The 25916-nt window shown below is 36.3% G+C and overlaps 1 protein-coding gene across 1 annotated transcript in view; it reads left to right on the top strand.

The window, feature by feature from the left end:
• The window catches only part of LOC130228375 (WD repeat and FYVE domain-containing protein 3-like), a 150845-nt gene that overhangs the window by 95002 nt on the left and 29927 nt on the right, over window positions 1-25916 (top strand). The window contains 23 exon segments of the mRNA XM_056456805.1: window positions 788-1019; window positions 2023-2183; window positions 5512-5623; window positions 5778-5968; window positions 6450-6602; window positions 8479-8552; window positions 9110-9271; window positions 10615-10709; window positions 11080-11200; window positions 12156-12373; window positions 12522-12718; window positions 15190-15324; window positions 15540-15719; window positions 15850-16083; window positions 17963-18062; window positions 18613-18773; window positions 19573-19714; window positions 19717-19801; window positions 22583-22692; window positions 23404-23489; window positions 23492-23588; window positions 25042-25199; window positions 25308-25385. Of these exon segments, the coding sequence (XP_056312780.1) occupies window positions 788-1019; window positions 2023-2183; window positions 5512-5623; window positions 5778-5968; window positions 6450-6602; window positions 8479-8552; window positions 9110-9271; window positions 10615-10709; window positions 11080-11200; window positions 12156-12373; window positions 12522-12718; window positions 15190-15324; window positions 15540-15719; window positions 15850-16083; window positions 17963-18062; window positions 18613-18773; window positions 19573-19714; window positions 19717-19801; window positions 22583-22692; window positions 23404-23489; window positions 23492-23588; window positions 25042-25199; window positions 25308-25385 (3282 nt within the window).

A 25916-nucleotide genomic window follows, 5' to 3' on the forward strand; every position in this document is an offset into this window, starting at 1 on the left:
TATATATATATATATTCTATTCCAATGTTTATAGGTAAAGTAGGGTATGTAGCATCTGCGCTTATAGTATCATCTTGCAGAGAACATTAAGCATATTTTAAATGACCTTTGTAATTGCCTCTTAATCTTGACAGTAAAGAGTTTTTGAGTTTTACTTTTTAACTTTCCTCTGCCTTATAAAAACTTCTTTACAGAATTTGCGAGTCTTCTCGTATTGCCAAATGTCAATTTCTTTTCCCATGCAATGTGCATCAGCCATGGAGGTCCCACACTGACTAAACACCCTCTGGCTCCACCTTCCTGCTGCTGTAGCCACACCTTAAACTCTTGAAATTTGCCGCTGTCCAAAGTGTTTGAACGATTTGTCCAGACACTGTTTAAGATAAACCCATATATTTTATACATAGTAGCCAATGAACAGTAAACTGGGTTAAGACGATTTATTTTGGCATAAAAATCTTCTTACTTGACTACATACTACTTCAGTGGTTCCCAAAGTGGTAGTTGGGACCCCTTGGAGAGTCGCGTTATAATGAGGAGGGTGGCGCTTGGTGATTTCCAAAAATCTAATTCGTTTTATGAAACTTTTTATGTCACTGTCATTGTTATTTTGGGGGTCGCGGGCTGAAAAGTTTGGGAATCCCTGTACTATATCACTCACTCACTCATTTCGTTTCACCCTCACCACTAAAAAAAGAAGATATAATATAAAATGTCACGCCCTGCCCTGTGAAATGAAAAGGTCACCCTCACCTTTTTAATTTTTATATTGTGTTTGTCTTTGTAGCTGCACTATGTCCACAATTCTCCGGGCGGCTCAGCCTCTGCAAACCCACCTGTGGTGAGCACAGTGTACAGCTACATCGGCACACCACCAGCCCAGCGCCAGCTCTCCACTCTGGTCTGGCGACTGGGGCCCACACACTTTCTGGAGGAGGTGCTGCCTGCTGCCAGTGTGGCTGCCATTTATGAGCTGGGACCCAATTATGTAGGCAGTTTCCAAGCTGTTTACCTGCCATGTGAGTACCTTTCATTTCACACAGAGGTGGAAAAAGTAGGGACTCATAATATGCTATTTGATTTAGTAACACTTTACCTCAATGGGGTGTTCATAAGACTGTCCTAAAACTTTTATAATCATGACTATCATGACATGAATGTGAATGAGATTTTATGCATGCTTATGACAACTGTTATTAAGTGTAATTTTATGTCATTTTAAATGCAAAGATGACATTGTTTGTTATGGCAGCTTGACAAATACAAATACATCTCGATCAGTCTTAATCTTTGTCATGACAACTTGACATTACCGAGATAAAATAACTTCATAAATCTACGTCATAAATCGGTTATGAACATAACGTCATTACATGAGACCATTAAAATCGTATCATAAATATTTTTCTTTTTCAGTAGAACAAACTGTAATTGTCATGGAAATGTGACATAAAATGTGTCATTACTCTGTCAAATCATTTTTATGAGCTCCATTAATATTTAACGATATTTTAATGAAAAACTCAGCTTGTAGCACTGTACTGTTGAGGTCCAAAAAATATTAATGACACTATTATAAAATGACATATTTATAATGGCTTAATGACAGTTATGTTTATGATGATTTATGACAAGTTTTGTTGTCTTGATAGATGTCATCAAGTTGTCATGACAGAGACAAAAACTAGGTTGTGATATATTTATTTACGTCAAGTTCTCATGTCATGTCTTTGCATTTAAAATGTCATAACTGAGCGAATGACATTTAAAGACAGTTGTTATTATATGCAATAAGCATGCATAAAATATCATTCACATTCATGTCATGTCATGATTATAAATGTTTCACAACAGTCTTATGAACACCACTTCAAGTAAAGTCTTCTGAGTTGAAATGTCGAGGCATATTTTACATAAGTGGCTGTTGAACTGATTAAATGTATGTTATGAGACTGGCATTTGCTCCTGTTTTTTGTTGCTTGAGGCTTTTGACAGTGACAGGATTTCTTCTTGTTTCTGCAGGTAAAGACTCAAAAACTGAAGCTGTGCCACCCTGTCCTGTTGGACTGGTCCCTGAGGAAAAAGTCTCCTTTAGTCTCTTTGCTCACTCTGTATCTGCTCTCACTGTGGCCAAGATACGAAAAGTCTACAACAAACTGGACAGCAAAGCCATTGCCAAACAGGTGTGTAGCATTCCCCTCTTTCTTGCTCTTTATGGTTTGAATGATAAAATGAAATAAGGCATGATAATAAGGCATCCAGGCAGTTTTTATCTTAGAATAAAGCCCGACTGGCTTATCGACAGCCCAAAGCAAAGGGCTGTTGTAGAAGACTGAAGGGCTTTATTGTTGCGAAAACTACCATCTTGATGTACTTTATCCCTCTTATTACACAGCTACTTGCCACAAAAAACAAGACACAAAACATTGTTTTGAGCTGTAATAGTTTAATATTTTATTTATTTAATTATTCTATAATTAAAAGCAAGCTGACAAAAATGAAATTGGCTGACTGGAGCATACGCTAATCTACATTTTTTTTTGTCACTAGATGGCACCAAACAGTCAAAAACGTCAGCGTGACTGATGTGTAAATTAATGTGAACATATTCACTAAAAGTCAAGATGATTTTAAATACCCGGATGCAGGGGCACTGGTAGGACGATCAGGACGATACTAAGGTCCCACGCCATTATGTTACTATTAGGGGGCCCAATCAACCACAACAGCGGTTATTTTTAACTACTTATTAGTGGAGAAATGCTGTACAAAGTTAAATAACAGTCTCAGTGTTTATACAGTCTCAGTACCGTAAATTTGAAAATGAAATTAAAATGCAAGCGTATTTGGAAGTAGGGCTGCATCATTTATCAAAAAAAGATTGCATATACAATACAATTCAGCCAATTATATTTAAGGCCCCGTTTACACTAATACGTTTTAGTTTTAAAACTGCATTTTAGAATGAAAACGATCTGCGCCCACACTAGCGTTTCGCCTAGCATTTCCGAACAGCTCTCCGTCCATACTACACTGCTGTAAACGCACATCACGTGACCACACATACACTCTGGCATGCACTGCAGCGTGCTTTGAGCACATCAACCCATATAAGAGCTGTGCGTGTCAGACTGTTCATCAAGGATCTACCGCGGGATCTAATCTCACTATATTTGTTAAACGTGATATTTAATTCATCTTGTTGTCTACATCTAACGACATTTTCTCCGACTTTGGTCTTTTGAATCTATTACTTGGTCCCAGGTAATGTGTTTTGGTTGAGCGCAAAGATAAGTTAGGTTAATATATTAATTAATGTAACCGCGGACACTGATTCAGCATATTAACTGATTGCTTGCCTTTATTTCCTATAATATAAACTTATTGAACGTTACACTTTTATAATGGCCATTATTGATTATTAAACTGATATTCAGCAAAAGAGAGGGTATGTTCCTATTTTTAATGAAAATAAAAGGAGGCAGTAATGTAATGGCTCCGTTTTGTTATAAATATTCATACAGTGAAGATGACGGTCATATAAATATGCAGCTACACGACGCCTCAACATTTTTGGTGTCTGTTAAGTTGCTAATATCAAAATTAAAATAGGCAGTACGTTTTCATTTTATTGTTGAGAAAGTGAAACAACGTAGCCTGCAGGGGGATGTGAATGAGGTTATAGAGTACACTGTTCCCTTTGAAGGTTTACCCGACGTGTCCTCGGGAGTTTGTTTTCCATATCAAACTTGCGAAGTCTGAACTTACAAGGAGAGGATGCAAGACTGAACTGTGTGTAGGCTATATAATATTGAGGAAAAAGGCCCAATTAGGCGAATGTCTGCAGCCACACCTCCGTTTTCAGACATCTCCGTTTTCCCACATCCACAGTGAGATGGAGCAACAGCGTTTTAAAATAAAAAATGGCCTCTTCAGCGTTTCCAAATTCTCCGTTTTCGGCGCTCGAAAACCCCGATGTACTGTGGACAGATGGCGTAACTAAAGCAAAACTTATGCGTTTTAAAACTAAAACGTATTAGTCTAATTTGGGCCTAAGTTCAGGAGAGAAGCGTAAAGACGGTCGCACAAGTCCTCACACCTCCAAATGGTGTTTAAAGTGTCACATACTGTATTTATAAGGTATGATTCACCCAAAAATGTCATTTCTATCTTAATGTAATGATGTATTTGCGGGTGCGAAATCACACATGAGCTGACACATGCGCATGCTCGCCAATGATGTCTACTTTAGAACAGAACTTGCATAAGCTGTGAATAATAGCTATTAAAGTTGTAAATAACGTTCAGATTGTTGCACAAAGCGATCATTAAGAGCTGCGCGGTAAGTATGATTTGCATGTGTGTGTTTTTTCTCAAAGTGACGGCAGCCCTGACATGAGTCGCACTCGGCAGTGAAAGTGAAACTGTAAACGCGCACATCATTTAAATGATCATATCGCATTTTGGAGTTATGATTACGACAAGCATTTGATATGTTTTTTTCTTTCATAGTGAACACAAAGTGCTGTGCATGAAAATAAATGTTTACTGTCTCAGTATAACTACTTTAGCCTCTAGGGAATCTGATAATGACAAATGTCTCATCTTAGCAGTGAATAAAATGGTCTAATAATGTTGTCAATGACAAATGACAAGCAAATGTCTCAAACACAATAATTCAGCTTCAGAATTATGAATAGTTGTATTCTAATGTCATCACTTTACTGTGAATTAATGACCAGGACATATTTAAAGTCCTCTATTCAAAGTCTTTACAAAATTTAGCATTATATCCAACAGAAGATCTACTCATAGGCCTAATATTATTATTGTTGTTTTACCATATGTTTGAGAAATAAGAATAATAACCTATTCATATTAACCTTTATTTTACATCTACAGAATCATGAGAAAGTCATAATCTTGATTTTATGCAATAAAAAAATAAAAATTATGTTTCTCATTTTAGCCAGAATTATGCAGCCCTATTTGGAAGGGTGCCCCTTATGGCTATCAAAGGAATTGCAGCAATTGCAGAAGTCTGAAACAACCTGTTAGATTAAATAGCCACAATTAGGTGGTTATTTAATAATCATGACGGGCCTAATATTAATAATAAAACATTGATTTAAGTAATACAAAATGTTTCAGTTGATTTTTGCATTCATTTTCAAAATGTTTTCTAAATAAAATTAATCTAAATAAATAATAGATGAGACTTCCTAATTAAAATTAAACTACCAAATGGTAATGCCCTAATATCTACATTACTTTTCTAACATTGGATTCAGTGAAATATTTGTAATGATTTTGAAAAAGGTCTCCTGCTTTTAAAAACTTCATTTATTTGATCAAAAATAAAGTCTAAATATTTGTGTGTTTTTTGGAAAACTGCAATGAATTTTTAAAGTTTTAAAAAACAACTTTTGCAACAAGTGTTCAATAGGGATGAGACTTATTTTGGTCATATATTTAAAGGCTACTCAGAGTGATGTTTTCATCCTGTTTCAGCTGGGAGTTTCCTCTCATGAAAGTGCCACACCAGTCAAGCTTGTTCATAATGCAGTAGGCCATCTTAACGGATCAGCCAGGACTGTTGGAGCTGCAGTCATTGGTTACCTGGGTGAGTACATTTTCATTAGGACAGTGGACATATGTGAAGTTTGTTCTTGGACAATAAAACAATAAATAAATGGATGAAGAAAATAAAAGAGAAACTGCTCCAGCCCTCTCTCTCAGTCTTCACCTATTTATAACTGCAATCTTTTTCCATGTAGGTGTGCGGGCCTTTGTAACCAAACCAGTTGCCACCAACCTCCAGTACATCGGAGGAGCAGCTGCCATTCTGGGCCTGGTTGCCATGGCATCAGACGTGGAGGGTCTCTATGCTGCTGTAAAAGCATTAGTGTGTGTTGTCAAGAGCAACCCACTTGCTAGCAAGGAGATGGAGCGTATCAAAGGCTACCAGGTGGGCTGCAAAGACAATTACTTGGTGAACTTTGAACCCAGGATGTCCTCTGTTCTTCGCAGCTGTAGCCGTAGGATGTTATAAGCCAATGAGGTGGCAAATGAAATGATAACAGTGATACTGTGCTGCTGTGACCGGTGACAGCCAGCTGATGTGATAAGTGGGGATTCATCAGGGTGGGGCATGCTGGGATGTGCTGGTTTGAGCATAACAGATGGTGCATTGTTTAATTCCGATGTGCTTTATTGGGCTCTGTAGAGAGAATGCAATGTTTCATGCCGCTAATGTTGATTGTGTTGTCACTGTGTAAGGAAAACGAATGGCAGAGTGCAGCCTTGTTTATATTGAACTCCTCCATGAATCCTGAAATGAGTGGGCTAACCAAAATATAGACTATCATTCATTAGTTTAGACCTTCTGTTGTTGTTGTTTTTTGGCCTGTCAGCTTTAGTTCATGTGCCTGTAAAATCTTCTGTTGTAGCTGTTGGCCATGTTGCTGAAGAAGAAACGGCCTCTGTTGAATAGCCATATCCTGCACTTGACCTTCTCTTTGGTTGGAACTGTTGATAGTGGCCACGAGACCTCCATCATCCCAAACTCCACAGCCTTTCAGGACCTGCTGTGCGATTTTGAGGTGGGAATAATAAACTTGGAGCATGAAGTTCATTATTTGTTTTTTTGTTTTTTTACTTGAGGGTTAAAAAAGTCAGAAAAATGTTTGCTGCTGTATAATATTATTGAACAACCAAGGATTAAGTATTGTGTATATGTGCTGTACACTTTCCTCTCAACAACAAAAAAGATAGCGGTGAGAAAACAGAAGTTAAGAAAGCATCTGATAATATTGATGTGAATGTTTGTGCCAACGAACTATTTATATATCATTTTGTAAAGCTGATTACAAGCTGATTTACTGTGTTAAATTATAGAGACAGTGTCCGTGTTGAACTCAGAAGCTTTGCTTTGGCCTGATTTAGTTGTAAATTATAACAAATCAGTTTGTTCTTCAGTTTCACTTAAGGTTTATTGTGACTTTTAAAAGGACCGTTCACCTAAACATGTTATCACCCTTCACTAGTTAGTTACAATTGAATTTGAGTTTCTTCTGTTGAACACAAAAGATATTTTGCAGCAGCCATTGAGTATTTTTTTATTTATAATTTCTTTTATGAATGTTAATGGCTGCTGATTTCCAACATTTTTCAGAATATTCACAATGTGTTGTGTTCAACAGAGAAAACGGTCATGTAAATATATTTTTAATAAATATAATAAGTATGTGAATAATAAAATGTTCACATATATTTATAAATCATAAAAGGATTATTTAGCCCAATATATATGAATCAAAAAACATAATTCTATGGCTAAATATTAATTATTGTAAAATATTTCTGCAAAAGGTATTTATAAGAAACTTTTACAGAAAAATTATTTAAAGATAATCATGCTCACACTTTTGATCACAGTATGGCCCAATCCCAATTTTATTTTTGTACCCCTACCCCTTGGCCCTTGAAACATAGTGTGAAGGGGAAGGGATTCAAAATTTAACCCTAAGAAATGCGGCACCACTACAGCACCTGCACACGTCATCATATGTTGTCGCGATCTCTTCATATGGGATCGACGCGATGGCGACTGCTGTAGTTATTCCAGTTACGTTTTTTTGGGTATTTATCTTCATAAAATCACTGAAGGCAACGATATCATGTAACATAACGATATAATTTGGAAATAAGCGAGTAACTGAACTGTGCATTTACACCCTGGCCATAATCATCTATGTAAACACAAGACAACAACATTAATATTATACCAGACACAAGGTCATTCCCGGTCACCAGACTTTTTGAGAGGGTATTGGAGTGTCAGAAGTGAAGGTATGTTGTGGGACTGCTGTACAGGAGTTATTATTAGGAATTATAGACAGCAAAATTTAGCGTTTTTTATTTTAGCGGTTTTTTTAAGCATGATGGTAAAACATGAATGCGGTTATGAATGCATTAAAACAAATGCTTGTTTGTTGTAAAAATTCATAATAATGACAAAAAATACTAATTTCTGCATCTCCTTACTTCCGTGTGCAGCCATGCTGCCATTGTAGATGGTGTATTCTGGTAAATTTTCGTATCCCTTGGTTTTGAGTGTGGTCCTGAAATATCTCAGTTTCAAGGGCTATCTGGCCCTTCCCCTTAGCCCTATGCCTTTAAGCTAAAGAGAATTGGGACACCTCAGGGCTAAGGGGTAAATTGAAATTGGGCCTATGTATTCTAGTCAGATGTAATGGAACTATGCAGCTTTGTTGTTTGTTGGGTACATTATAAATGATCAGTGACCATGTAGAAAACTTTCAACCACTTGCTTTGATCATTTCTGTAATATAAAAAAATCCAGCTGTTTTTGTCTTTGTTTTGTGTAGACTACTTCCTAAGCTAGTTTTAGAGGCCAATTTGTGTAAATTATATTATTCCTTAACATAAAAAAAGAACATTTTGTTGCTTCTTCAGGTTTGGCTTCATGCTCCCTATGAACTGCACCTTTCTCTCTTTGAGCACTTCACTGAACTTCTGACTGAATCCAGGTAATCCATCTGTACTCCCAGCACTCCTTATTGGATCTTTGTTTCAGGCCAATCGATTGAAACCTTTTTGCAATGTAATGGTACTTTCTTTGAGCTTAGCCATATTCTGTAGAAGTGTTCTAGTGCTCATTAAGCATTAGCATTATAATGATTTGATAGGTGTAGAACAACATATGCATGACATGGTTATATGACCTCTACTTTCAATCGAAGTGCTTCATATTGAAGGGCAGATGGGAGAGAACTGATATGTATGTTTTAAGTTCATACCAAGAGCTGTTATGAAAACTATATTAAATTACACCTAAAATCCAAACTAACCAAATTGATTTAGTAAGCTCACATTGATAGTTTTGTGGTGAACAAATAAACCACAAGTTTTCATTTTTGGCTAATTCATTCAATACAATAACGTTGTATTCACTGCCTTTTGTGTGAATAGTGATTTAGTGTAAACAATAATCCTAAACTTTAGAGGTGCAGAATGAGTTCAAGATGCAGTTAGTTAAAAATAAACAGAACAGATATTAATGCAGTGCTTAAATGTTTGTTTGTAGTGAAGCTGCCAAGAATGCCAAACTATTGCGTGAGTTCCAGCTGATCCCCAAACTGCTGCTGACTCTGAGGGATCAGTCTCTTTCTCAGCCCACCATTAATGCCATCGGAAACGTCCTCAGTCTCCTGCTGCAGGGCTTCCCCAACACATATGACCTGCTCAGGTAAACAACATAAACATATGTGCCCTTTTTGAGTGTGTGCTGTCTTATTCGCATACTATTGAAGATGTGTGTCAGAAGTAACTTTTTATATTAAATATCTCTGATTTTGGGCCATTTTAGATTCTGCAGAATATACAGTGCTCACATGTTTAAAGTTTATAATTACTGTTAAAAATGGGAAAAATCCCAAACATTATTTTTTTAAAAGGTATAAAATTTGGGAACTAAAATACGGGAAGGGAGATACAGTAGTCAACATTTGAAGTGGATCAAAACCTTTCATCAAAAACACTCATTCTTGTTTTAGTACAATTTTGAGAAACATTTTTGAACCACTACTATAGTTTCTTATTCAGCTGGTGAATCACAAAAACTAAACAATTAAAAAATATATTATTTTATATAAAGTGCTCAGCATATGTAAGAACACCCCTCACAAATCACAAATTTAAATTAATTTTTTTCTATAATATGCGTTAAAACTTTATATTTGTGCATATACGTTAGAATAATGAGTACTAAAGCCAAGTTGGAAGCTTATCTAACAAAATAATTTACGATAATGGTCTAAAAATTAGTAGCTGAAATGTATATGTTAGGAAAAATGTGAAATACGATTTTAAAAAATAACAAAAATCGAGAGAAACAAAAAAAAAAAGATTTTGTTGAAATTTTGCAGTTTGTAATTTTTTTTTGCAATTTTCCGTAAATTTAAATGTATTATCGTTCTATTTTTAAAGATGTTCAGTGAATAAAATATTATTTTAATAAATATATCTGTTTAATAAATCTGTTTTGTTTAAATGCACCAAAATATATGACCTATAATCACTGAGGGATGTATAAAATTTTTTTAGGTGTACTCCATTATGCTGAGCACTGTATATTTTGACTAAAATGCCTTAAAGCTGCATTGTGGAGCTTATAATTTTATAAAATGTGAATCGTTAAGGTAAAAAAAGCATTTACAGTCCTTTTTTATTCTTTTTTTTAAGATTTGTTTTATGGCCTTTATTAGATATGACAGCATTGAGACAGGAAGCGAAGTTGGGGAGAGAGAGAGGGGGGTAGGGTAGGGAAATGTCCTCGAGCCGGGATTCGAACTCGGGACACTCTGACGTGCTACTGCACCATATGTCGGCGAGCTAACCACTAGGCTATTACGCCGACAACAGTCATTTTTACTTTTATATTTTTATGCATTTATTTGAAAATTATTTAGATAATTAGAATAATTCAATTAATTTTCCTTAATATGATGGTTTGCAAAATAATATCAGAAAATAATATCAGATTTTTTTTCTTTGATTTGTGATGAATGAAATTTTTTTTCCCTGTTAAAGATTTGGGCAGTTCATCTCTTCAACATTGCCAACATTTGCTGTCTGCGAGAAATTTGTTATTATGGAGAACACAAATGAGGAGAAGATCGACAGAGGTCAGTCTTCTTTTTAAGCTTGCAAGTATCAGCTAAGCATTTTAGCACAAACACAGCAATGTTTCACATCACCCTTTTATCAAATCAGACCCATAATAATCAAAGCATTGTCAGTTTTAAGCAGATCTTGCTTTTTTTCTGCACCTGCACTTTTAAAAGATGCAGACTACAAATAACGCACTTTTTCTGGAATGTTTTGCCTAATTTGATGGTTGAACCATGTAAATAACTACTGCAGTTTTTCACAGAGAAATCACCACTGAACAGTTAGGGGATTTCATCTAGGGCTAGTTATAAGATGCCAGAAGCTTAAAAATGAGGGTTTCAGTATCATTTCGGTAGCCTCACTGGTCTTTCTGGGTGTTTTCAGGAGCTGACGAGGAGTTCGGAGGCCTCCTGTCATCCAACCTGATTCTCCTGCGGAACAGACTCCTGGACATCCTGCTCAAGCAGCTCTTCAGCTGCAAAGAGAAGAGCACGGTTAATGCACAGTGAGTGATGCTCTTTATCAAATCATACATGGATTATTAGACTTCAGAGAGCTTTGCTGCATTTTACAGCAACTGTAACATTGTTACCTAAGTGCGTAAGATTGGATACGCATGGCATTGGACTGGTTATGTGTCACCTTTTGTGTGCACTTAGGAATTCATTGTGTTTATACAATGGATATATGTTTAATTGCACAACTGTAGGTTTTTACATTATATTAACATATTTTTCGGATCTGACTATAAGGTGTAAAAACTGGATTGCTGAAAAAACTACATGAAAAAACATTTTTTAAGTTTATTATTCACATAAAGGTGTGTTAGTTGCATTTGCATATTTTATATATTAAACATAACAACTAATACATTATATTTGATAATTAGGCATCAAATGACAGTGTCAAGTTTTGTTGCAATTAATTCAGTATATGGTATTATTATGATATTGGCGTGAGCTGCAAACAATAGGCCTATAAATAGAGCATCAATATCTCATGCATGTCATTGGCCAGATTAAGATGAAAATGTTAATGTTTGAAATAAAGATCCTATTAAGTCTATAGGCAAGGTGCTGTGATGAACTACCACTGCCAGTGCAACAATCGGAATATTTTTAAAAGGCACTCTAAATGTTTAAATAATAAATAATTATTCACTGTTTTGTGAAGTGGCCATGATAAATATATCATAAATGTCCGTTTCACGCTTTACCATATGTAATAAATATTATTATTAATATTATCAAGAACAGAAAAAGGAACAAAGAACAAAAGTTATGCTGCCATTCACTATAAACAACCGTTATTTTAAACATCACTCTGTAGTAAATACATATCAAGTGAAGCTGAAACTAGCAGCTTATGGAAAATGCTTTAGACAAATTCCCCCATGTCCCTCTTATATTCCTGAAAACACAGTAATGGAGTCAAATTTTCCATTCTGCTTCCTCCCATAGGGCATGCGATGAGCTTGTGCGCACCTTGGGTTTTGATTGGTTGCTGATGTTTATGGAAGAACACATTCACTCCAGCACTGTGACTGCAGCTCTCTTGATCCTGGTGGTCTTGCTGAGTAACCAGACCATCCTCAGCCGGTTCAAAGAGGGCCTGTCTGGAGGAGGATGGCTGGATCACACCGACTCTGTGCTCACTAATAAGATCGGCACAGTACTGGGTGAGAAAGAAACTTGTATTAACACATTTGATTAGATTTACATGCTCTTTTAGATGTTCAGAGACCACACAGAACAATGATGTTTGGTAGTAAGAATGATAACTGTAAATTGTATAATAATGGCAATAATAACTGTATCATCTTTTAGGTTTTAATGTGGGCCGCAACGCTGGAGGACGGTCGACATTGCGTGAAATCAACCGAGATGCCTGTCATTTCTCAGGATTTCCTGTATTGCAAACTCTGCTGCCTAAACACACCAACGTCCCAGAGATCTACTTCATGCTCATGGCTCTCTTCTTCCAGCAGCCAATCACAGAGCTGCCTGAGAGTCTGCAGGTACATGTCAGTATGCAAAGCCTTTTTCCCTACTAATCAATTGTATTGTCTTCTCTGTTTGTGTGTGTGTGCGTGTGTGTCTAAAACCACTACTCAAATTCTTTTATTTGTCCATTTTTTTCCATTTTTATTCTTTTTCATCATTATTATTATCAGAAATGGAGTGTATTTTTATATAATTTTCAATTGAAAAGTCTTTTTTTTTATTCTGTTGTACAAATGAGTTCATATTCTTAATGTAATCAGTTTGCTTATAAGATTCATGACCTAAAGCATTCACCATAGAGTCTGTGTGAAGGAGTTTGCAAGTAACTGCTTTCGCCACATCTACACAATTTAAGTGCAAGAGATTCTGTTTAATCCTTCATTTAATTGTCAGGAAGCTGTCAGCTGTGTTAGTGGCAGCAGTATGTAAAATGTAACATCACATACATCATCGCAAAAGGGCTTGCATTCACTAAGATTAAACTAATATTGCAGATCATGAAAAGACCTGTATTGCCATTAAGATGATGTATGCAAATAATTAGTTATATGTCAATAACATCTGTGCAATATCAGACACCTCCGGTGACAACACATCACAGTTATTATCGTTAACTAAGATTCATTCATATCAAGCAGTGCCTGGAGGGCCGGTGGGCTTATGCACATATTTTTTGCTTGTTTGTTAGTTTTGATTGGTGTTGATTTCAAATGCAATGAATTTATTAATAGAAAACATTTAGTAACAGTGCTCGTAATTGGTGGGTGCGACAAAATTTTGGCTGGTGCTCCTAAATTTTCTAAGTAAGAAGCACAAGTGCTACCAAGCAAAAAAGTTAATTTCGAGCCCTGTACAAATTCTATTATGATTTTGAATCAGATGATTTTTTTAAGTTGACTAATGCCGAGTTCAGACTGCATGATCTGGGCTAGCGTTTTGTTGCTGCTTTGTTTACACTGCTAGATGGCTCGGCGACAGGGGGTTTCACACTGCATGACTTTACAATAGGAAGAATCGCCGACAACTTCGTCCAAACTACGTCTCACAACCAAAAACATGTAGTATATCTTTTGTTATTAACTACATAACGAGAAAGAAGCTTTTAATGGGGTAGAAAATGTACATATTTGCTCACCTGGGTTTGAATGGAATTAGCAATTTCTTCTCAGCTTTTTTTTTTTGACCCGGTTGTTATATTGTCCACATGACATGTCAAACCGACACGGGTGCACCTGCCAAATTTCCACTAGTTTTTCCTCCATTTCTTGGGTCCAAATAAACTGAAAATGAGCGCTTTTAAATTCTCCCCCAACCTTCGCTGGCCCGCAGGTATCCACGCTAGTGAATGCTGCTCTCTCATTGGCTGTAGGCGATCACTGATGTTATTTTCAGTCAAAACTCATGTCACACAGCATGATTTGAATCGCCGACAGCTCCAGATATTTAGCATGCCAAATATCTCATAGGCATCGGCAACTCACCGGCGATTCTCTCAGATGGCGTCTTTGATAGTTCAAATTGTGTGATTGTTACTTCCGTACACGAGCATCTATTTACCTGTGATTTTAGGCATTTGTCAGTGATTTCTCAAAAGCTGTCAGCGAGTCAAAATTGAGGCTAAAATCATGCAGTCTGAACTCTGCATAAGGGGCTGTTTATATAGCTTTGCACTCGTACTCGCATCTGTCGTTGTTAAGCAACCATTAACTGTTCTCTGAGAGCATGACAAACTAACAAACCATTGCTGCAGCTCTTATACTACTTATCAATTAATATATCAATTCAAATATATCAATTCAAATACCCCCAACCCCCTCCCCCCCAACCCCCTCCCCTGCGGTCTCTTGAAACTGGGGTATCCAATGAATAGAAGTTAACAGAAAAACAAAAAACAAAAACAAAATACAGTATCAATATCAATTATACAAACTAGCTCTTAAACTACTTTTGTTTGTGGAGTAAATTCCAATGTGTAGGTCATTTCATTTGTCTGAGGTAATGATTTTGCGTTTATTACTAAAATGTGTATATTTCGTAAACAGTATGAAGTCTCATGACGAAACCCGCGCATTCTAAAAAGTTGAGATGTTTTCAACAACTATAAAGCACAAGCCATGCGCCTCCATTGGAATTAACTAACTAGCACGCACAAAACGCAATGTGTGAATGGCCTCTAAGTGTTCAAAAAAACAATACATTGCAATAGATTGTCATGCATGCTTTATGTAAATGATGTGCACTTGTGACTCTTTCTTCTCTTAGCATTGTTCTGTTACGCCTGCTTGTTGTTTTTGTATATAGTTTATATTTTTTAATGAACAATATTGAAAAACTATGGATTTTCTATTTTATCAATTGTAATCAAAAACATCAGATACAATTTATATTATTTTATTAGTATTTAATAAGAAATAAACTCCATTTAATACATTTTGTGTTGTACATTTTGAATAATTAATATTAAACAGTTTTACCCATCTTCTAATCTCAGTTTGACCTGGACTCTATCTGGACGTTTATATTTGGCGTCCCAGCCTCCAGTGCTACAGTGGTGGGCTCCCTTCACAATATGTGCACCGAAACAGCTTTCCTGCTTCTGGCCATGCTGCGCAGCATGCTTAACCTGGTGAGTCTTTAATCAGGCTGCCTCACAAACATGTATCCCAGGAGCCACTGTTGTGATTGGTGATTGTTGCATTTATCACAGTGTTGATAAGAAATCAAAGGGAATAGGTTAAGATTAAATGTTTTCATATTATTGCCTTGGACACAGACCCTTAAAACTAAGCTCAAAGCAGGAGCTGACATAGATTATAATATTTGTCTTTATCTACCCTGCAGCCTTGGCAGTCAGAAGAGGAGGGTTCCTGGCTGAGAGAATATCCCATCACTCTCATGCAGTTTTTCCGTTATCTCTATCACAACATCACAGATCTGGCACCTATGTGGCACAGCCCAGACTTCCTGTGTACACTTGCTGCTACTGTTTTCCCCTTCAATATACGACCCTACTCAGAGATGGTATGCTGGTGTGCTCTTCCTTTATCAATGTAACTGCATTTTGGGTGCTCAGCCATTTGAGAATTTATTCTTTTCATGTTTAGTGTGCACTTGAATCTGCTTCTAATGCTGACAGATATCTTGTTTTCAGGTGAGTGATTTAGATGATGAAGCAAGCTCACCCACAGAAGAGTTCAAAGCCTTTGTGACAGATACTGGTATGAACCGCAGTCAGTCAGAATACTGTAATGTAGGGAGTAAAACCTACCTGACCAACCACCCAGCCAAGAAGTACGTCTTTGACTTCATGAGGCTCCTCATTATGGACAACCTGTGCATGACACCTGCCAGCAAACAGACCCCCATCATTGATCTTCTTCTGGAGGTGAGATCATCTCGGATAAATGGTGAATGAAGTTGGAATTTAGGGCACTGCTACAGTCTGCTTTAAATTATATTTAAGGGATTAGTTCTTTTCGATTTGTGCTGGTAATGAAGTGGGATGCCACAGGGTTCTATTCTCGGACCAGTTTTATTTGTTTTTTATGTATAGGTTGTTTTTATCGCGTGTATCTGGTAACACGCGAAATTCAAATAGATGGTAGGAAGTAAAAAACTTAATGGGAGACAAACAGAAGTTCAAATTTTTGCGATTTATACCATATTTCAAAAGAAACGCTAGGTGAAACGCAAGTATGGACGTGGATTGTTTTCATTCTAAAATGCCGTTTTAAAACTAAAACGTACTAGTGTAAACGGGACCTAACTTTACAGTATTACAGTTTATCCGTTTACAATGCAACAGTATTCTGTAGCGTTTATTAACAAATAGTTGTACACATTATACACTATACTATGAGGTATGTTTGTACACATGGATGTATTGAATGAGTGTTTATTACATGTTGCCTTTTCTTCCGTTTTCAGGCAGTTTCTTGAACTGTCTCCCCTTTATGATCAAAAACTTTTGGAAGTCTATAAAGGCTGTTTGGCTTTTTGTATATTGGCAAATTTAAACAATTCTAAGCAACATAAAATAAACATTTTGTTGTTCTGAGTGATTCCTATGTAGCATCTCACTTCCTGCACTCGATCTGAGTTTTGCGCATCATCAATGATGTCATGTGAAAAAAAGTTAGTGGAGATGTAAAATATGTTGAATAAATGCTGGTGATGTGTGGAACCACGTTCCTGGAAAACAACAAGCTCAGCATATTATCCATGTCTCCTTAACTGAACATCGCTGATTCAGATCAACAGCTCATTAGCAGAGACTGAAAGACCTGCAATAGGTTTGACAGACAAAGGAGACATTCTGAACATGAGGTGATGGTGGTCCTCTAGGAAAATGGTTGAGAAACACTGGTGTAGGTGAAATTGATGTTCCAGCGATTTTCTTAATTTTAACACACTGTTGGGACATTTTGACTATATTGGGACCAGTGGTGTAAAATAACAAATTACAAATACTCAAATTACTGTAATTGAGTAGTTTTTTTCTCAGGAATTGTAATTTACTAAGTAGTTTTATAAATGTGTACTTTTACTTTCCTTTGAGTACAGTGCTTTTAGTGCTGTATCGGCACTTTTACTCCACTATTTTCCTTCAATCTCCAATCACTACTTTATTTTGAATTGTCTTTGGTGATTGGCTAAAGTAGAAAAATCAGTCTTGTGATTCCTGTGCAATCAAATTGCACAGAAACTAAATTGCATCTTACAGAACAATCTCAAGATATGTACGCTTCATACAGTAAATGCCACACACCATCTGAAAGCATTAAAATTGTCCGAGAAGATCACAATGACCCAGAGACTGGGATGAAGGATGTTTACTGTATGATGACTGAAATGGCTAAATGCACTACAGAATGTTACGTTAACTCACACACATGCAAAAACCTTTCACAGCGTAATACTCAATACTTACTACTCTTGAGTACTTTTAAAATTGCTACCTTGTACTCATATATTGAGTAATATTTACAACAGATACTTTAACTCTACTTGCACTATTATTTATTTACTACTTTATTGCAATATACTGTATATTTCCCAGCAAATCCTAAATCTAACAGTTTTAAATGTAAAATAATAGAAATTATGTTTGTAGTTTGCCTCCTTAATCACAAAAGGAGCATTTTGCTTATTGATGATGTTATGTTGCATTAATGCAGTTTGGTATTGTACTGCCTCACTTATTAGAAGCCAATATGGTATCGTCCTGCAGCTGGGGATAAACATTAAATTTGCTTCGTCTTCAGGCGTCACCAGAGCGCTCCACCAGGACACAGCAGAAGGAGTTTCAGTCCTACATCCTGGACAGTGTGATGGAGCAGCTTCTTGCTGCAGATGTGCTGATGGGTACGTTGGATATCAACTCTCAGTGAAGTCCCCATGAACCAGAAGCTGCGACCGTTAGTTTGTTTTCGTATTGTGACGTAGTTCCTAGAGAAACTGAATATTAAATGAGCAAACAGTGGGCGTGGCTTCTTTTTTGTTCTGCGAGCTGAATGGATGTAGTAAAGTAGGCATTTCATTCAGAAAGATGGGGAAAAGGGCTTGGGGAGAGTTAGTGCAACCAAACAGACGTCTCCTTCTCAATATTTCTGTCTGTTGTCAAAACTGACAGTTGCAGCAGCGTGGTTAAATATGTTAGCCATGCTCAATTCCTAAGATAAATGTAATCTGACAAATCAACTGAAAAAAACAGGAAGTGCATTTGCAGATTTCATTTAAAGATTTAAAGGGCAAACTATTTTTTTTTCTTAATGTCATGTACAGATCAATTGTTCACCTCAAAACTAGCAATGTGCGCTTACAAAATCATATGGTTAGTTTTGATTTCCTGGACACATTAAGCTTAAGGAAACTCTTTGGTGCAGTGCTCCACCTAATTTGTGTTCTCCGACAGGTGAGGAGGCGTCATTGCCAATAACAACTGGAGGAAGTTACCAGGTCCTGGTCAACAACGTCTTCTACTTCACCCAGCGTGTGGTGGATAAGCTGTGGCAGGGCATGTTCAACAAAGAGTCCAAGCTGGTGGTGGATTTCATCGTTCAGCTGATCACTCAGGTATGAGCGGTTGTTTGACTCATACCAGATATATTTCACACTGCCTACATCAAAACATGTAGACTTGTCCTCAATGTCAAAAAGTCTCTGACGAATTATTGGATTGAATAGAAATCAATTATAGAAAGGCAGAATCTTGATGCAACATTTTTTGGTTTTAATATACTGGATTGTCTAGTTTGTCTTTAGCTCAATTTTGTCTTCTTTATAAATATGTAAGTATTTTTATTTAACAAGGACACATTAAATTAATTAAAAGTCACTATAATAACATTTAAAATATAACAACAGTTTCAGTTTCAATTAAATGTTGTTATTATTAAGCAGTAATGACAATTGAGAATGGCAATTTAGGAAAAACCAAAGACTTTCAAAAACATGAACAAAATCCTACCAAGAACATTTAACCATGTGAACAAATAGATTTTTAAGCATTCAAATAAAGTTTAAAGAGGATCATATCCTCAAGGAGTTTGATGAAGCATTAGTAGCAAATAATTTCACAACAAATACAGCTCTGAAAAATGTAAACACTTGATTTACTGAACAAGCATTTAAGAAAGAGCCGCAATGTTATCAAAGCCAAATATAGGTATATATCATAAAATTGTCATCAATAATCATTCTGCTATTTCTTTTCAACTTTCTGTTACTTGCACAGCACTCTCTTTTGCTCTCTCTCTTTCTTTCACGTTCGTCATGTGCAAGACTTACGTTGCATTCCAACGTGACTTATGTGTTTGGTGGTCTCTGAACAAATCTCCTTTTCTACTTCGTTCTTTTCTTCCTCCCTCAACAGTCCAAACGGCGTTCACAGGGTTTGTCTCTCGACTCGGTCTATCATTGTCTGAACCGAACAATCCTCTACCAGCTCTCACGACCACACAAGACCGTCCCGCAACAGGTCACTCTGCTGGATTCACTACGTGTTCTGACGGTAAACCGAACCTTGTGTTGGGACCCGGGAACCATGACCAGGAGTTTGTGGCCTGCCTGGCCCACTGTTTGATCAACCTGCACACAGGAAGGTGAGAGAGAAAAACATCAACATCATTTTTTGAGTTTTATGATTTTGTAGTGTATGCTTTGTTTTAGAGGAAAGAAAATTGAAGGTTAAAAAGGTTGAAATGATATGAAAGGTAGATAGTCTGTTTTCCTTTAGCCCAGGGGTGGGCAAAGTCGGTCCTGGAGGGCCGGTGTCCTGCACAGTTTAGCTCCAACTCTGATCAAACACACCTGCTTATAGATAATTAGTGATCTTGAAAACACTGATTAGCATGTTCAGGTGTGTTTGATTAGAGTTGAAGCTAAACTATGCAGGACACCGGCCCTCCATGACCAAGCTTGCCCACCCCTGCTTTAGCCATACAAGGAAACTCTTGATTCTCTGGCCAAATCCTAAGGGGCTAAGGGGAATAAGATACCCCTATGAATGAAGATTTTTCAGGACCACACTTGAAACCAAGGGGTAAGAAAATTTCCTAGAATACACCATCCACAACGGCAGAATCACTGCAGCCGGAAGTAAGGAGATCCACAAATTAGTATTGTTTTGTCATTAATATCAATTTTTACAACAAACAAGCACATGTTTTAATATATTCATAACCGCCTTCATGTTTTACCGCCATGCTTTTTTAAAAAAAAAGCTAAAATAAAAAACGCTAAATTTCGCAATCTATAATACATAATAATAACTCCTGTACTTCAGTTCCACAACACTCTGTCACTCGATGACACTCGAATACCCTGTCAGAAAAGTCTAGTGGCTGGGAATGAGCTTTTTACAGAGTCTGCTATAATGTTAATGTTGTTTTTGGTGTGTTTACGCTGATGAATATGACCACTGTGTAAATGCACAGTATAGTTATGATCTTATTGCCGCATTAGATCATTATGATAACATGATATATGCCTTCAGCGATTTCCTGAAGATAAATACTAAAAAATAACACAACTGGAATAACTACAGCAGTCATGATCATCTGATCTAATATGAAGGGTGCAGGTGCTGTAGTGCTGTCCCAATTCTTAGGGGTAAATTTTGAAGGGGTAGGGGTACAAAAATAGAATTGGGATTGGGCCTCTATATATATATATATATATATATATATATATATATATATATTTTTTTTTTTTTTTCCCGATGAATTAATTAATGTTATTATTAAGTAATTGAATGTTATATATCAACATACATTAATATTAAGGTAATACAGTTATTATTAATATAATGTGTGTTATTGCTAACAACACTTATCGCCATTATCACTATTAATTTCAACAATATTGAATATTAGACTTTTACACACCTGAAACTTGTCTATAGCACTTGTTCACTGCTGCTCTTATAGTTGTGTAAATTGCTTCCTTGTCCTCATTTGTAAGTCGCTTTGGATAAAAGCGTCTGCTAAATGACTAAATGTAAATGTAAATGCAATATAGCAGTATCAATTTGCATCAAATTACATTCGGAATACATTTATTTTTCTTAAAGTTGTGTTTAAAAACTTTAGATGGATGGCTGTGAGTTATATAGAATATTATTATATTCTCAGGTTATGGAATGCTCTCCTTTATTTTGTAAGAAATGCTTCCACACTAGCTAGCTTTAAGAAGATGTTAAACTCATATTTTTAACCTCATTTTTAGATTGTTGATCATTCTAATGTGTTTATATTTTATATTTTTTCTATGTTGAACCCTTGTATTTTTATTGCATGTTTGATTTCTCCGTCATAGTAGTAAATAAAATGTATTGTTATTTATATTATTATAATTACTAATATTATAGAATATATATATATACATACATATATATATATATATACAGTGTTCAATATACAGTGTTCAATATACACCTCCCTTTAATAAAATTATATTTTTATCTATTTCTCAATGAAAATAGCCAACAATTATTGGTGCATTTAAACAAAACTGTTTTTTAAACAGTTATATTCATTAAAATAAGAGCTTTGTCGCCGAACATCTTCAGGAATAGACAATTAATGTATTTAAATTCCAATGAGTTATTGCAAAAAAAAAAAGATAAATTACAAACTACAAAATTTCCACTGTCTCTTGATTTTTCCTGTTTATTCAAATTTATATTTATGAATAGGAAAATAAATATAAAAACTATAGATGAAAAAGGGGTCGATATTTTATATGACACGAATGAATGTTTATTTGTAATAATTTAATTTAAAGAATTACAATGTGGTTATTATTATTATTACATTTGCAAGCTCCATTATTACGAAATCTATTTAGATGGATTGGTAAATGGACGGAAACGATCTGTGAAAAATTACAAATATAAAGTATATTTGGATGATAAACACGTGATATATTAGCTGTTAAATGGCTCTTTCCATCTAACTGAATTAAAGACAGCTGGCTGCACGTTATGTATGAGCTGTGAAAAGGAATAATCCCAGTCTGAGGATTGTTCTTGCTGTTTTGAGTCACCGTGAGAGACTCGAGGGGGAGGTTTATTGTTGTCATGGCTCTGCATTCAGGCTGACTCAGAAGTTTGGCTTCAGAGAGACTGAGAAATGAGAGCGGAATCACATTAGCTTTCAGGGCTGCTTCAGAGCCCCTGTGCTCTGCTGACGATCAGCAATCAATAACTCATCTGATTTCCAGCATCTGATGATAGGTCATCATTCTTGCTGTTTGTCGGATTTGTGTTATTGACTGACCGACCAACTGAATGAATGTGTCACGTGATTTAGCACTGATAAAGTGAAAATCGTGTGCTGTATCACTGTGCCACATGTCAACGCAACTTTTACTTTCTTTTACAGTAGTGTGGAGGGCTTTGGTCTGGAGGCCGAAGCAAGAATGACCACCTGGCATGTGGCTGTTCCTTCTGAGAACGAGTCGGACAGTGTGCAGAGCCAGGATGTTAGCGAAGGTAGTTCTTTTTTCTCTGTTCTGCAAAAGATTTTAAAACACTTCATGCACCCTCATTTAAATTCATTATAAAAGCAAGACAATGCTGATCAATAGGGTAAAATAATTAATTAATAGTTATCACAATGTGATTGCTAACATTTAGAAAACTTATAATGCAAAAATTGCCATTTTAGATGTAATGTTTAAATATGCATACATATTTATACATGCATCTGAACAGTGGATGTCACTGTGCATGTTTACATATTAGACTGTACGTATTATAACTGTACTTATTACATAAGGTTTTTATAGAGGAAATATAAAATAATTCTGAAATCATTTTCAGAAAATTATTCGAGTAGTTATTTTAGTTTTGCTTTTAATAAAATGTATGTAATCAATGCAAATGCTGTATAAATATATCACACTGTAAAAGTTTAGAATATATGTAATTGTATATGAATAAAGGTGTACATGCTGCTGAAGTGAAGATTTATGGCTCAGTGCTGGAGAAAAAAAAATCTAATTTTTAAAAAAAGCGGCTTTAAAAAATCTGTTTTGTCATTGAAATCTACAGGTGCTAAGTGTGACTAAAACACTTCTACTGTGTTTTGTATTTATCTAAATTTCCAATACATTGAAAAGAGAAACAAACACTTTATGAAAAGTGAAAAATAGAGAGGTCCATGTAAAATCTGTATCTTACCCACTTGGTGTTTTTCATCAGGTCGTCAGTTGCTGCTCAAGGCTGTGAATCGTGTGTGGACGGAGCTCATGCACAGTAAGCGGCAAATGCTGGAAGATATTTTTAAAGTGTCTCTCTGCCTGTCAATGACAGAGGACATGTGGACATCGCCACCGCTCGACCTGCTCTAGAGGAACCTGCTGCTAAAAGCTGGCAGAACCACCTGGGTGAGAAATGCATCCAGTCTCTCTCTCTCTCTCACAAACACACACACAAATGTTCACTTATATTATGTTTAGATTCTCCCACATATCATATAAAAAAATAAGTTCCAGATCGCATTTTAGAATTTAATTACTGACGGTCACCAACTTTGGAAACATTTCAGGCATAATTGCGACTGTGAAAACATTTCAGGCAACTGACTGAAGAAAAAAACACCAGGCCCAAAGGTGTCTTCACTTAGATTATGTTGCAGGGTAAACATACGATACATAACAAAGGCATTAAGTAGAATAAGCAGCAGCATTTTTTATGGTATTTGTTAAGAAGAAATCCATAAGTTTTTACTTTAAAACTACCATAGAATGCATAATTGATTCAGTTGAGTTAAATTGTTCTCTGATATTTACATAGAAGGTATGTGGCTTTGGTATATTCTCTGTGTATATTCTCTATATTTTTTATGCACATTTATATCCCCAGAAATTACACCTAGAATCAGAAGCACTTTTGACCATATTTGGAATGGTTGTGAATCTAAATGAGCTCTAATATGAGGCTCTGCACTTTGTCAGTGCTTACTCTCCCTCTTTCTCTAAAGCCTGATTTATACTTCTGCATCGAGTGCACGTGTATGGTCTGGTGCAGCCTTCGCACAGTCGCATAACCCTCAAAAAAATATTGTGCACCTCTCAAATAATGTAACTACATGTCACAATTGTTTACAAGTGTCGACTCTCATGAAGGAGCTCCAGATGGAAACTTGTTTTATGTTTACCTTTATGATTAAAGTTGTTCCTGCCTCTAAATGAGTGAGTTTTAGTTACTTATACATTAAGGTAGCATTAGAAAAAACAAAACACCAGCCAAAAAACTCGACAACAGGCGAACATAAAAACCTACTGCCAGCAAGTGTTTTGGAATTGTTATTGCAGAACAACACAAACAACACACAGAAGTATAAATGCAGTGGGTCACGCCGATCACTCTACGCAGAAGTATAAATCAGCCTTTACACACACACATGCACACAAAGCATCATGCAATTTAAAATAGGGTGGGCTTTAGTCTTCTCGCCTCTCCCATTTTGACAGGATACCCACATACATAGTATGTTTTATATAAGCTTAGATAAACTTTCCTTAATAATAATTTTAAAAAGTCATTGTTGTAATGTCATTAAGTAATATTGTGGCCAATCACAACACAGTATGCTGTGCTCGCTTGACTTTATTTTCTCTAGAAACATATTTCAAATAGAAAAACCGCAAGTAATATTATGAGAAATATGGTGCTGAAGTGTTCACTTTCGAACTCCTTCATATGTGCAGCTTCTCCCACTCAGTTTAATTTTAGCAGCTTGTTTGCTTTCACGCTTGTCCTCATCTCTGTGTCTGTCGCTCTGCTATTTATGTCGTGTTACAGATTTTTGCTGTTCCCTCTCTGTTTTCCATCTAGTCCATGAGAAGAAATGCATCAGCCGAGGTGAGACTGTCGCCCCAGCAAATCAGTCCAAATTGTCTCGAGTTAGCAGTGGCTTTGGTCTGTCCAAACTGACCGGCTCCCGTCGCAGCAAGAAGGAAAGTGGCATGAACAAAAACAATCTTTCAGCACAGGTAACTGACAAAAACAACTGTCACAGGCCTGGAAATGCATTTGTAGCTGAACTTGTAGATGATTTTGATTGGCAGTTTATACTCACCTCTAGTTTTGACTGTCCACAGGAGACCTTCCAGTGGATGTTCACACATATTGCTGTGGTTCGGGACCTAGTAGCAATGCAGTACAAAGAGCATCAAGAGGTAAGTTTTACTATTTATATAGTGTCCAAACCTTTCTCCTGTAGGGTTAAAAGATTAGTTTAATGAAAATTAAAAAATGAAAATTCTTTTATAAATTACTCACCCTTGTGTCACCCTTTGTTTGTCCTCAGAACACAAAATAAGATATTTTAGATGAAATCTAAAAGCTCTCTTATCCTCCATAACAACAGCAAATCTGACTTGTTCAAAGTTCAGAAAAATGCCAAAAAACATCCTCTTATCAGAGTAGGCTTGGGCGGTATCCAAATTCTGATACTGTCAAACCTCCTCCCAATTTTACCTCGGTATCCAGTATTACACACACGCACACACACACACACACACACACACACACACACACACACCACACACACACACACACACACACACACACACAGACAGCACCAAGCGACGCCGCAGCATCGCACTCTCTCTCTCATTCAGACACACAGACACACATAGAGAGCACCAAGCGACCACACAGCATCACGCTCTCTTTCATTCACACGCGCACACACACACACAACATAA

Source organism: Danio aesculapii, chromosome 5, assembly GCF_903798145.1.
Source record: "Danio aesculapii chromosome 5, fDanAes4.1, whole genome shotgun sequence".
Lineage (NCBI taxonomy): Eukaryota > Metazoa > Chordata > Actinopteri > Cypriniformes > Danionidae > Danio > Danio aesculapii.